This window comes from Diadema antillarum, unplaced genomic scaffold, assembly GCF_040938485.1.
Source record: "Diadema antillarum isolate AM-2024a unplaced genomic scaffold, OU_Dant_1.0 seq00000059_RagTag, whole genome shotgun sequence".
NCBI lineage: Eukaryota > Metazoa > Echinodermata > Echinoidea > Diadematoida > Diadematidae > Diadema > Diadema antillarum.
The window spans coordinates 1-11,919 of record NW_027271164.1 but is presented as its reverse complement, the minus strand read 5'-3'; the positions used below and the strand labels follow the sequence as shown (position 1 = coordinate 11,919).

The 11,919-nt window shown below is 39.2% G+C and overlaps 2 protein-coding genes across 2 annotated transcripts; both read left to right on the top strand.

Annotated features, from left to right (window-relative positions):
• Positions 1-252: 252 nt before the first annotated feature.
• On the top strand, positions 253-3,685 carry LOC139725739 (transmembrane protein 79-like). Its single transcript, XM_071636822.1, has one exon. The coding sequence runs from the start codon at positions 419-421 to the stop codon at positions 974-976; it is 558 nt and encodes a 185-aa protein (XP_071492923.1). The 5' UTR covers positions 253-418; the 3' UTR covers positions 977-3,685.
• A 1,751-nt stretch (positions 3,686-5,436) lies between these two features.
• LOC139725774 (transmembrane protein 79-like) lies at positions 5,437-5,994 on the top strand. Its single transcript, XM_071636856.1, has one exon. The coding sequence runs from the start codon at positions 5,437-5,439 to the stop codon at positions 5,992-5,994; it is 558 nt and encodes a 185-aa protein (XP_071492957.1).
• Positions 5,995-11,919: the final 5,925 nt, after the last annotated feature.

Here is an 11,919-nt window from a genome sequence, read left to right as displayed (position 1 = left end):
GAAAATAATTATACAAAGTCCGCGCACCCCACAAAGAAGTCCAAAGTTCATAGTAAATATAATAATAGGATAGACCACCCTCCCTGGATAGACGGCACGTTATCTTTAGTGCACTTTCCAGGGTCTTGTGTTTAAAGGGTCACAGAGGGTTAACATCACTCAAATATTGTCAGCAGATTATTCAACCAGGAATTTGATCTCCAATCTGAATAGATTTCATTTGTTTACCCTCGCAGCTATACCGCAGTGCTTGTACTAGGACCCAATTCACTTTGCTTAATAATTCCGCTCATGCTGCGAATGGAAATACAGTTGATAGTTGCTGTATTACATCGCGTAAAAACGCAAGTTCACCTCTGTTTCATAAGACTCGATTTGTTGGAATTAAAGTGAAATCCGTGGTCTACATCTGATCATCATGCCTTCTGCTAATCAGTTCGCCGTATTGTTCCAGGCGGCTTTGGCCATCTGCTGTATAGTCATAGCAGGCTATGTAGCGCTCCCTTACAAACTTGGCTTCCCACCGAACCTCTCCGGAGGCGATCGTCTGGTCTTCGCATTCCGCTGCCTGTCGTTCTCTGCTCTCCCTCTATTCGTCTGTGTGAACAGAGTAGGCTCTCAGCGATTTGCCAACATGGAAACACTAGGTGCTCATCCCACGGCCCCTGTGGCCCCGTCCATGACGACCTTCGTGACCTATCAGAGGATCCTCCAGAATACCGTGGAGCAAACCCTCCTGCATGTCTTAGCTGTCTTGGGGATGGCCTCTTGTCTGGAGGTTGACCGGCTGCAGTTGGTACCGCTCCTCGTCTTGCTCTTTGTTGTTGGTCGCACCTTTTTCTTCGTGGGATACGTCGTCAAACCGATTCTCCGAGGATTTGGTTTCGCCTTGACCTCCATCCCTACCATGCTCGGGATACTGTACTCCGTGCACAACGTCGCCTGGCAAGTCTACAACGGCCAGAAGACGCCATAATGTGACAGCTCAGAGGAACGAAATGTGCAAGCAATTCATGGCTTTAATCCAACGGATTGACCTTAGTAAAGAGATATGAAAGACTTGAAACGAGGAAGAAGATTTCTGGAGAGAGCTAGCGATGATTCTTTATATGCAGAAACATTAGGGTATGCTCAGTCTTCTTTGTAGTGATAGGCGAGTACTGAAAAACTTTCAGTAACGACTTACAGATTTGAGTAATATGTAATAGAATAATTAATGCAAATTCAATTGTAATGAAGCATCATTTTCAGAGTATGAACAGTTTGTATTTAGTTTGCGAGTGAAATGGAAACTAAAAAAGCCATTGTGATGTAGGTTTCATCCATTAATTATATGCTTATGCGTTATCAGTATTGGAAGGTGCTGTAGGCGTCCTGCTTAATACTTTTTGACCGTAAATCACAGCCATGAAGCATTATCATTACCACTTACCCAGTTTAAAAAGAATTGACTCTATTTCTTTCTTTCTTTCTTTTTTTAAAACATGTCGTAAGAATCAAACACTAATGTTCGATTTGTTGAAGAAAAGGTAATCATTCGTATTTCTTGGTTGTATAAACAAGTGAGTGCATTACATTTATGAATACGTCTACCAATGGCGTCTTAATTCAGGAAGACATAATTTTCACAGACAGCTTTTGCTTTGTTTTAGGCCTATTTGTTTACTTTTTATACCCCCGCCACACTTAGTGTGAAGGGGGTATATAGGAATCACCGTGATGTTGGTCGGGCGGTCGGGCGGTCGGTCTGTTGCAAAATCTTGCTTTGCGAACTCCTTCTACAGTTTTGAAGCAATTTAAATGAAACTTAGGGTAAATGATGATATTGAGGTTTTGTGTGTGTGTGTCGGACAATGCGTTGCCATGGTAACCACAATTTAACCAAAACCTTAAGGATGGAACTACTTCCATAGTATTTCAGCAATCAATTTCAAATTTGGTATCTATGATGATCTATAGGTGTAGTTATGCAAGACACTCTTTGTGTTTGTATTTGACGAAGCGTTGCCATGGTAACCGCATGTTTTCTTCGAAATCCTGTGGAGTGAACAACTTCCACAGTTTTGAAGCAATTTAAATGAAACTTGGGGTAAATGATATTGAGGTATAGATGTGTAAGACATGGTTTTTTGTGTGTGTTTGTCGGAGAATGCGTTGCCATGGTAACCACAATTTTACCAAAACCTTGTGGAGGGAACTACTTCCATAGTATTTAAGCAATCAATTTCAAAATTGGTATCTATGATGATCTATAGGTGTAGTTATGCAAGGCACTCTTTGTGTTTGTACTTGACGAAGCGTTGCCATGGTAACCGCATGTTTTCTTCGAAATCCTGTGGACTGAACAACTTCCACAGTTTTGAAGCAATTGCAATCAAATTTAGTAGGCATTGTGGCCTAGAGGCATAGATGTGGAACACATAATTTTTGGGTTTGTCAGACAAAGCATTGCCATGGTAACCATAATATTACCAAAACCTTGTGGATTGAATAACTTCCCCATCATTCAAGCAATTAAGGTCAAATCTAGTATGTATGATGATCGGGAGGTGTAGTTATGCAAGCCAATGTGTTAATATAAGAAAAATGTGTTGCCATGGTAACAACTCATTTTTGTATCGAATTGAACCATTTAATCTATGAAGGTGAAATTTAGTGTGTATGATGCTCTTTATGTGTAGTTTTGCAAAATGTCCTTTGTATTTGTATCGGACAATGTGTTGCCATGGTAAGCGCATTTTTTTTATATCCTGTGGAGTGAACTTCTTCCACAGTTTTCAAGCAATTGAAACCAAATTTGGTAGGCATTATGGCCCTGAGGTATAGATGTGGAACACATAATTTTTGTGTTTGCCACACAAACCGTTGCCATGGTGGCCACAATTGTACCAAAAGCTTGCAGATCGAATAACTCTTCCATCATTCAAGCAATTAAAGTCAAATTTAGTATGTATCATAATCTAAAAGTGTAGTTTTGCAAGACACCAATGTGTTAGTATATATAAGGAAAATGTATTGCCATTGTAACCACTCATTTTTGTATCAAAATAAACAATTCAAGCTATGAAGGTCAAATTTGGTGTGTATGATGGTCTTTAAGTGTAGTTATGCAAAATGTCCCTTGTGTTTGTATCAGACAATGCATTGCCATGGTAACCACACTTTTTACCCAAACCTTGTGGAACCAACTGTTACCATAGCACTCGCAACTGTGGTCACAATTTGTTTGTATGATAACTCGACAAGTGCACAAACTTGGTATTAACGTCATTGCCCTCATGACATCACACACTATAAATCAACACTCGGGGCGGGGGTATTAATCACCTTCAGTGATAATTCTAGTTTTTACTGTTATTGCTGTTTTGCCTGTGTCCATGTTTGGAGATCTAAATTCAGTGATTTTAAGACAAAATGCTCATAATTATTTCGCTTTACGATTAGCTATGGTTTTTTTTTTGTTACTGTTGTTGTTGGAAGTAATCTCCTATTTTAAATGTGGAAAGAAATAAAGGAGAGTCCCATGCTCTTGGTCAATCAATTTTTCTGTTCATGTAATGTTCTAGGACGTTTTATTCAATCAGTGTAATTAATGAATTCAGTTATAAATTCAAGAATACGGCTAAGATAGCACCATGCAGATGGCATATAATAATCCTTTGCGCTTCAAGGGCCCTTAAAGGACAAGTTCACCTTCATAAACATACGGATTGAGAGAATGTAGCAATATTAGTAGAACACATCATTGAAAGTTTGAGGAAAATCAGACAATCCGTTCAAAAGTTATGAATTTTTGAAGTTTTTGTGCAGTACCCGCTGGATGAGAAAACTACTGCAGTGTATGAATAACTTAGATGTCACATGCGTACAACAATATAAGGAAAATATAAAGAGAATTTCACAAAATTCCATCTTTTGAAAAAAGTACACATTCCCCTGACTCGTAACCGATAAATGTTATGGGTAATATTATTCCCCGTGCCTTTAGAAAGAGGCAAGTCAATTGCTCTTTTATCATGCGAAAAAAGTGAAAATATGTTGAATTTTCTTTCATATTTTCTTTATACTGTTGTACGCATATGACTCACAAGCTGTAGTAGTCTCCTCATCCAGCGGTTCCAACACAAAAATTTAAAAAAATCATAACTTTTACATCGATTGTCCAATTTTCCTCAAACTTTCACTGATGTGTTCTACTAATATTGTTGCATTTTCTCAATCCTTATGTTTATGAAGGTGAACTTGTCCTTTAAAAAGGGGGCCCTGGACACCCCCCCCCCCCCCCCCCCAGCAAATAATATAGGGACTTCGGGTTCGTGATGTGCACGTAACACAGCATCGCAGACCAGTGTCCTTTGATTGAGTACATGCTTGATTCACATCTTCGTGTAACCTTTAATTTTTGTGTTGTTCAGGTGCCATCACATGACCTTGAGGTATAGACATTGATCATCATACTTGCTTCGGCTGTTGTTGGCTTTTTACCAAGTTTGGGACCATCAAGTTCGTATGAGTATGACCATTTTGTGTCAGTTTCAAGACAGTGTGACACACGACTTTCGCATGGGCACATACGTAACTATATAGGTCATTAGAACTACGCTCAACTGCGCAAGAATGTTTTTCGGCACCATTGTGGGGGAAGTTTTCCTTCGAATACCGGCCTCGGTTTATACCGTTTATATTTTAAACACCGTGTGTCCTCCTCAAATCATTCGTATGCTCAGTGAAAACAGTCCTAAAGCAAGGTTCCCACTTAGCCGAGTTGGAGTCTCGAGTTGTGCCGAGCTGCGCGAGTTTGAGTTCAGCACGAGTTACTTCGAGTTAGGGAAATTTTTGAACATGTTCAAAAATTTTGGAACCACTCGCGAGTTCACGGGGAGTTTTGCAGATTCACTACGAGTTACGCGAGTTGTCGGGAGTTACCCGAGTTATACATGAAGAGCTTTACGCGAGTTATCGCAAGTGCCGGGAGGCAACTTGCCACAACTCGCCAAAGTTCGGCACTGTAACTCGGCTAAGTGGGAACCCTGCTTAAATTAATTCTACAAAGTCCGCGCACACCACAAACAAGTCCAAAGTTCATATAAGATAGGCCTGGCACGTCATCTTTAGTGCATAATGGTTCGCTCTTTCCAGGGTCTTTTGTGTTTAATGGTCACTGAGGGTTAACATCACTCAAATATTGTCAGCAGATTATTCAACCAGGAATTTTATCTCCAATCTGAATAGATCTCATTTGCTCACCCTCGCAGCTGTACCGTACTATAGGACCCAATTCACTTTGCTTAATTCATTCCGCTCATGCTGCGAATGGAAGTAGTTGATTTAGTTGCTGTATTGGGGTACATCGAGTAAAAACGCAAATCCAGCTGTGTTTGAAAGACTATATATTTTCACTTGTTGGAATTAAAGTGAAATCAGCGGTCTATCGCCATGCCTTCTGCGAATCAGTTATTCGTCTATTTCCAGGTGTCCATGGCATTATGCTGTATAGTCATCACAGGCTATGTAGCGCTCCCTTACAAACTTGGCTTCCCACCGAACCTCTCCGGAGGCGATCGTCTGGTTTTCGCATTCCGTTGCCTGTCGTTCTCCGCTCTCCCTCTACTCTACTGTGTGAACAAAGTAGGCTCTCAGCGATTCGTCAACATGGAAACACTAGGTGCCCATCCCACGGCCCCTGTGGCCTCGTCCATGACAACCTTCGTGACCTACCAGAGGATCCTCCAGAATACCCTGGAGCAAACACTCGGGCATGTCTTAGCTGTCCTGGGGATGGCCTCTTGTCTGGAGGTTGACCGGCTGCAGTTGGTACCGCTCCTCGTCTTCCTTTTTGTCGTTGGTCGGACCTTTTTCTTTGTGGGATACATCGTCAAACCGATTCTCCGAGGATTTGGTTTCGCCCTAACCTTCATCTCTACCACGCTCGGGATATTGTACTCCGTGCACAACGTCGCCTGGCAAGTCTACAACGGCCAGAAGACGCCATAATCTGACACTGAGTGACAGCTCAGAGGAACAAAATGTGCAAACCTTTGCATGGCTTTAATCCAACGGATTGACCATAGAATAGAGGTGTGATAGACTAGAAATTAAAAGTTCTCGCAGACAGCAAGCGATGAGTTTATGTACAGAAACAGGATTTGCTCGGTCTTCTTTGTTTCATATATAGGCGAGTGGATATAAAAAGTAAAAACTATAGATTTATTGAGTGTCCTATTATACAATAGAATGATTAATGCTGATTTAATTAGGAAATCGAAATTAGAATATAATTCATTTTTAGGAGTATAGGAACAGTGTGCATATACATTTAGTTTTTATGGGTGAAGTGTAAACTAAAAAGCTATTTCATTAGATTTCATCAATGGATGCGTACATGATCATTATGCAGCTGTACACTATTCGTCCTGCTCAATACTTTCTGATTGAAAATCAGTCGTGAAACATGTTACCACTTTCCGAGTTTCAAAAAAAAAAAGGAAAGAAAAAAGGATGACTATATATATCTTTCTTTCTTTCCGTAAAACATGTCGTAAGAATACTAGTATGATACCGGAGATGTAAGTATTAAACACAAAATGCGATTTGTTGAAGAAAAAGAAAAAAGAAGGAAATCACGCATATTCCTTCCTTGGCCATGAACTATATGAGTGACATCAGATGGGTATTGAAATTTTAATTTCAAGATAATTAGGAGTACGCTTTGCTTTAGTTTCTGGCCTGTGTTCAGTGCTTATGGCGATTTCAATTCAGTGTTTTTTGTGAAATTATCCTTCCATTGCGAGCAGTGTCTTCAATATCGGCGCAAGGCGTAGCATAAAACGCTCATATTATCATTTCGCTTTAGAGTAGCTCTCTTTTTTTTCCTGGAAGTAATATCAGATTTTATAGGAAGCAACATTTTATGACGTTTTCTGAGTATTCCATCTGGAACTTTCGCAAAATCTCCCATTCTCCCGCTTGACGAGTTTGGATTTCTCCCGCTGTAGCCGTGTCTCTCGCCCTGCCTAAAATTTAGCTTTCTCCCACCCAATATTAGTTTGGTTATCAATTCAAAAGTTTGGCTGAGATAGCACCATGCAGAGGGCATCTATATAATCCTTTGCACTTCAAGGGGTAAAAAGCGGGCCCTGGACTCCCGGCAGCAAGTGACTTGGCGCTCGGGATGTGCACTGTGCAAGTAACATATAGCATCAACATAGAGTCTCCAGTTAGCTACAAGAGGTCCAGGCTGAAGAATCTCCCGCGTAATTAAAAGATGCTTGGGGTTGGAGGCTATGCAGTATTTGAAATTTTTTGTTTATATAATTATATCTGTTACATCATCGTAAGCAAACTGCGGTGTTTGGATAGCAACTTAGCAAGCTAACTATATACACACGTATATTTGCCTCGTTTAGAGGGGAGTCGCTCTATATGGCGGGGAATAATCACAGTATTACATGTGAAATGTCTCCCCGTTCTCATCCTACATTGGATATGTTGTCCATAAATTCCACTGGGGGAGTCACTGAAATCGTTTTCCCAGCAAATCACTGAAATTAAGAGAGAGAGAGAGAGAGAGAGAGAGAGAGAGGTATATGACCTGCATATCTTTGTATCTTTGTTTCCACGCTTGATAATGTAGTGTTAAAGGTTGAATGTCTAGCCAGAATTGAGTGTTAATGTGATAATTCGACTTTTATCTTGCAATAATCTTCAGAGATGTCGGTAGAAGGTTGAATTGTGTCAGTCTCCAATCTCAATGTCACACGAACTGTATGGTTGTTCTTCATTCAAGGCAAATGTGTATTTCTGATAACTTTGCACAGATATTCATAATCAGGGTCTTATCATCAGTACTTCAGCCTACTAAAGTATTGGAAGTTTGTCCATTGATTACAATGGTGAAAAGGGCACATAACAAATCAATCCAGATCCAGTGGGGAGAACATCAGGCGTGCACCTCCTTTATTTTTTTGTCGTTGTTAAAACAAAATAAATAAAAAAATGGGGGTGTGCCCCCCCCCCTTTACAGAATTCCTGCATCAGCCCCTGACTGTGGGGATCAGAATACACACGTTAGCACGCAGCTGCAGCTATCGTATCTCAGCAGACTATATCTCTTCATTAATACATATTAGTTCAGTCATGTGCATAGCCTCTGTTGAGTGACAGCTTTGTTTTACAAATTTCACATTGCCTTCAATTAATTTACTCCTACACTGTTCTTGGTTTAAAAAAAAAAATCTACAGCACACACACATACACACACACATACATACACATGCACATTCAAGTCACATACACGTATATCGTATCCACATCAATTCTTACTTTGTCTCTGACAAATTCAGTAATGCTCTAAAAATCTCTCTGTACCGTACTCTTGATTTCTGTCTGTTTTATTCTTTTTGCACTTCGAGTGATCAGTGAAACACTGTTAATGTACCTTTGTGTATGCATGATGACATGTTATTAAATCCCAAGTACAACCATTGAATAAAGAACAATTTGAAATAGCACAAACATGTCTGAGTATAGTGTGTATTTATAGAGACTATTTTCCACAAGTCTACAGGCAAGAGATTATTCGCTACATCCAAATTCACAAATAAAAACCCACAACCTGCCTAAAACACACCATGAGTTTCCCCTCCGCAGATGTACAACAAGCACGCTCGTCACATCTTCACTTTTACAAGCCCATGAATAAATATGACTTTTCAAATCTTTCAAAAGCTACACATGTACAATATACTGTGGCGGCATTCAATAAGAATTACTACACATTATTCTCCACTTCCCCACTCCACAAAATTCCAATTTTTGTCCCTGATTACTCATGCATGAAATCTGTATGCACTATTATGGGCACCTTGCATCATTAGCTGTTACCCAATTATATACTCTTGTGTTTGTTTATGCAGTCGCAATCATGTCTAGATGATAATAAGCCACAAACCATGGCCCCAAGCAATCATTTCATCAAAAAAGGGAAAAAAAAAGAAGAAGAAGAAGAAGAAGAAGAAGAAGAAAAAAAGCACCTTTCAACATCTGTACATGTACTTGCCTGTGTAACTCTGACATACAGTAATTAAGATGCAGCTTTTGTGGGCCCACCACAGCACAGACATAAAACACATATCTGTGCAGGTTAAATCGCACACCAAATCAACTTTGGTTGACAAGAACCGATTCATTTTTTTTTTCTTTTTAAACCATTTCCCCAACAAGCAAACTTGGTGTGGATTGTTTTTACAAAGTACTAAGGTCTGGGACAAAATTAATTTGTCTCCCCCTTAGTCAAAAGTGCATTATCAAACTTGCACATACAACACTGGAAAAAGAAAGGCTAAATCTCCTCTTTAACTGTTACAGGAGAGATAAATTCATTATCATTGACAATATCCTTAATCCATAACCAACAATGTGCTCTGTATCACTACTACTTCAACAACTATCACCATCACCGCTACTACTACTTCTACTACTACTACTACTACCACTACCACCACTACTACTATTACTACTACTATTTTCATGTCTCAGCCAAGCAAGTTATTCCGCACATCTAATATGATCAACATACAAATACTGTAGTAAGAAAAAGAGTGTGGCATGACACGTGTTGGGCAGGAACAAAGAGTCGTGGCTTTTTCCCATACCCCAAGGTCATATCCCTGACACAGCTCTGACTACTATACCACTTCCTCTGCTAGCTTGCATCTATGAAAACAAAAACAAAAACCAAGCCAAAACAAAACAAAACCTGAAAAACAATATGTGACACTGTTTTTCCTATTACAACAGTAGTATCATAGGTCACATTGATAAAATAGGACTTACACTCATGTAACACTTGTAAACTGTTACACTAACCGCAACATCAAACCATGACCATTCTCTAGGAAGTAATTCTGCACACTTGATGAACGAATTGCTGCTATGCTCCCATCATCAACAGCAAGTTATGGACCCAGGACATCTCCTGCAGCAAGGAACTCTTGGTTTTCGCTAATGCAAAAATCCAGCAGAAAACAAACACAATGTACTCTGTGCACTTGTTGGTTGTTGCTGAAGGGCCAGTCCTTCATATCTGCATACTGTTCATCTTGTACAATTACAGTGCTAACTGACAAACTCGTGTCATGCATCAGTTTGAACATTACAACATTTAATGTAGGTAGAAGCTTGACTTCTCATCTTGCTAGTTTCCATGCTAAAGCAAACATCCACTTGGCACAACTTACTGAATGTGCAATTCAACCACCTTGAACGTCCTACAATTTTATCACATGAATCAATCACTACCATATATTGCATGTTTAACTTATTTCTGACTATGAATTAAACCCCCCCCCCCCCAAAAAAAAAAACCCACCAACAAAACCCGTTGAACTTGAACAAAAACAGTGAAAATAAAATGGAATACTATCAATCTAATATGTGCAATTTCTTGTCAGATTTGCTCTTTGTCAACTGCAGACAGATCGTTTGGTGATATATATGACAATAATTACTCGTCAAAGAGAAACGGGTAATGATATTGTTTGAGCAACTACTCTCACACAGGCTGCCCATAATATAACCATGCTACACTACACCATTTCTGCACCACATTTACCTTGGCTAATACTGCAGCTACATACACAATGCAAACTTGACATAGAAGCTATGGCAGGGACATGTCATACAAACACGCCACCTCCTGTAAGACTGCATTGTCGTGAAAGTATCAGCTTCTTGACCAAGATTTAGATTTCACAATCGACACAAACCCAAGAGATTACTACACTACTGCGCTACTACTGCAACGTCAAGCCAATCTTGAAAGGAATGGTTCAAACATGGAAGAATAGTCGTACACATTTAAAAACAAACAAATTTGGCAAATTATTGCACTCAAGATAGTAAAAAAAGGCACTCCAAAAAACATGTCACAGTCATAAAGTTTCTTTACAGTCAAATGCATTCGTGAAGATACTTGTACGTAATAAAAACTCTGCAAAGTTGGTCACGCTTTCATGAGATGACGGAATTCTGAGGAAGTTGTCCTACCTATGGATTCAGAAGGGGGCACACTAATTTAAGCATAAAAACCACAAACCACTTTGGAAATCAAACGATGGCCACTGAACTATGTGCCTGCTAAGAAATACTGACTATGTAACACGAGAAAAAAAAAAATCTGCTTCAGCTGTCCATATATGCAATAACAGGAGTAGTTCTTAAACACAAAAGATAATTGAAAAACAAAACAATGTCTAGTGGTGGAGTTTTTTCAAGGTGAACAATGTTTCTTTCTCATACAATTGTTTATGTATGGCTAAATTTGACTCTGTGATGTGTCAACATTACAAAACGATAACAGCTGGTTTAAATTCACTGCTTTGATTTCATTCTTAAGCTGTGTACACGAGAGAGAAGATATGTATGAATGCACATAATAATGTAGGTATGTACAGTGTGATTAGAATGTTTATTAGACTACGGGATCCTCAGCATATGGTACACTGTATTGTGATATTACCTCAACTTTCTTATTCAAACATGATCTTTACACAGCAGCTGTTTGATTTATTTTTCAACCCAATAATTCTGTGACAGTAATAAGACGACAGACATCAATTTTGCTTCAAATCATCACCACAGCTGCATGTTCAATCACCATTGTTTCAACTTAATTCCATGATTTCTGAAACAATATTGCATACAGTGTACAATCAAATCACTGTTTGTTTGTTTTTTTGCTTTGGTCACATCATTTGCTGAAATTTCACTTACACATGATTTTATTGAGCTGCAAGACATTAAAAGAACAATAAGTTATTCTGACACTTATGGCTGATACTAGTTTCATCAACACTGGGGACTGTCCCTATATGCTGCCATCTGTAGTCAAACATCAGACACAGGCCTCTTAAAATAGAA

Excerpts from the sequence above, each read along its gene's own strand:
- LOC139725739 (XM_071636822.1), top strand. The coding sequence starts at position 419 with ATGCCTTCTGCTAATCAGTTCGCCGTATTGTTCCAGGCGGCTTTGGCC.
- LOC139725774 (XM_071636856.1), top strand. The coding sequence starts at position 5,437 with ATGCCTTCTGCGAATCAGTTATTCGTCTATTTCCAGGTGTCCATGGCA.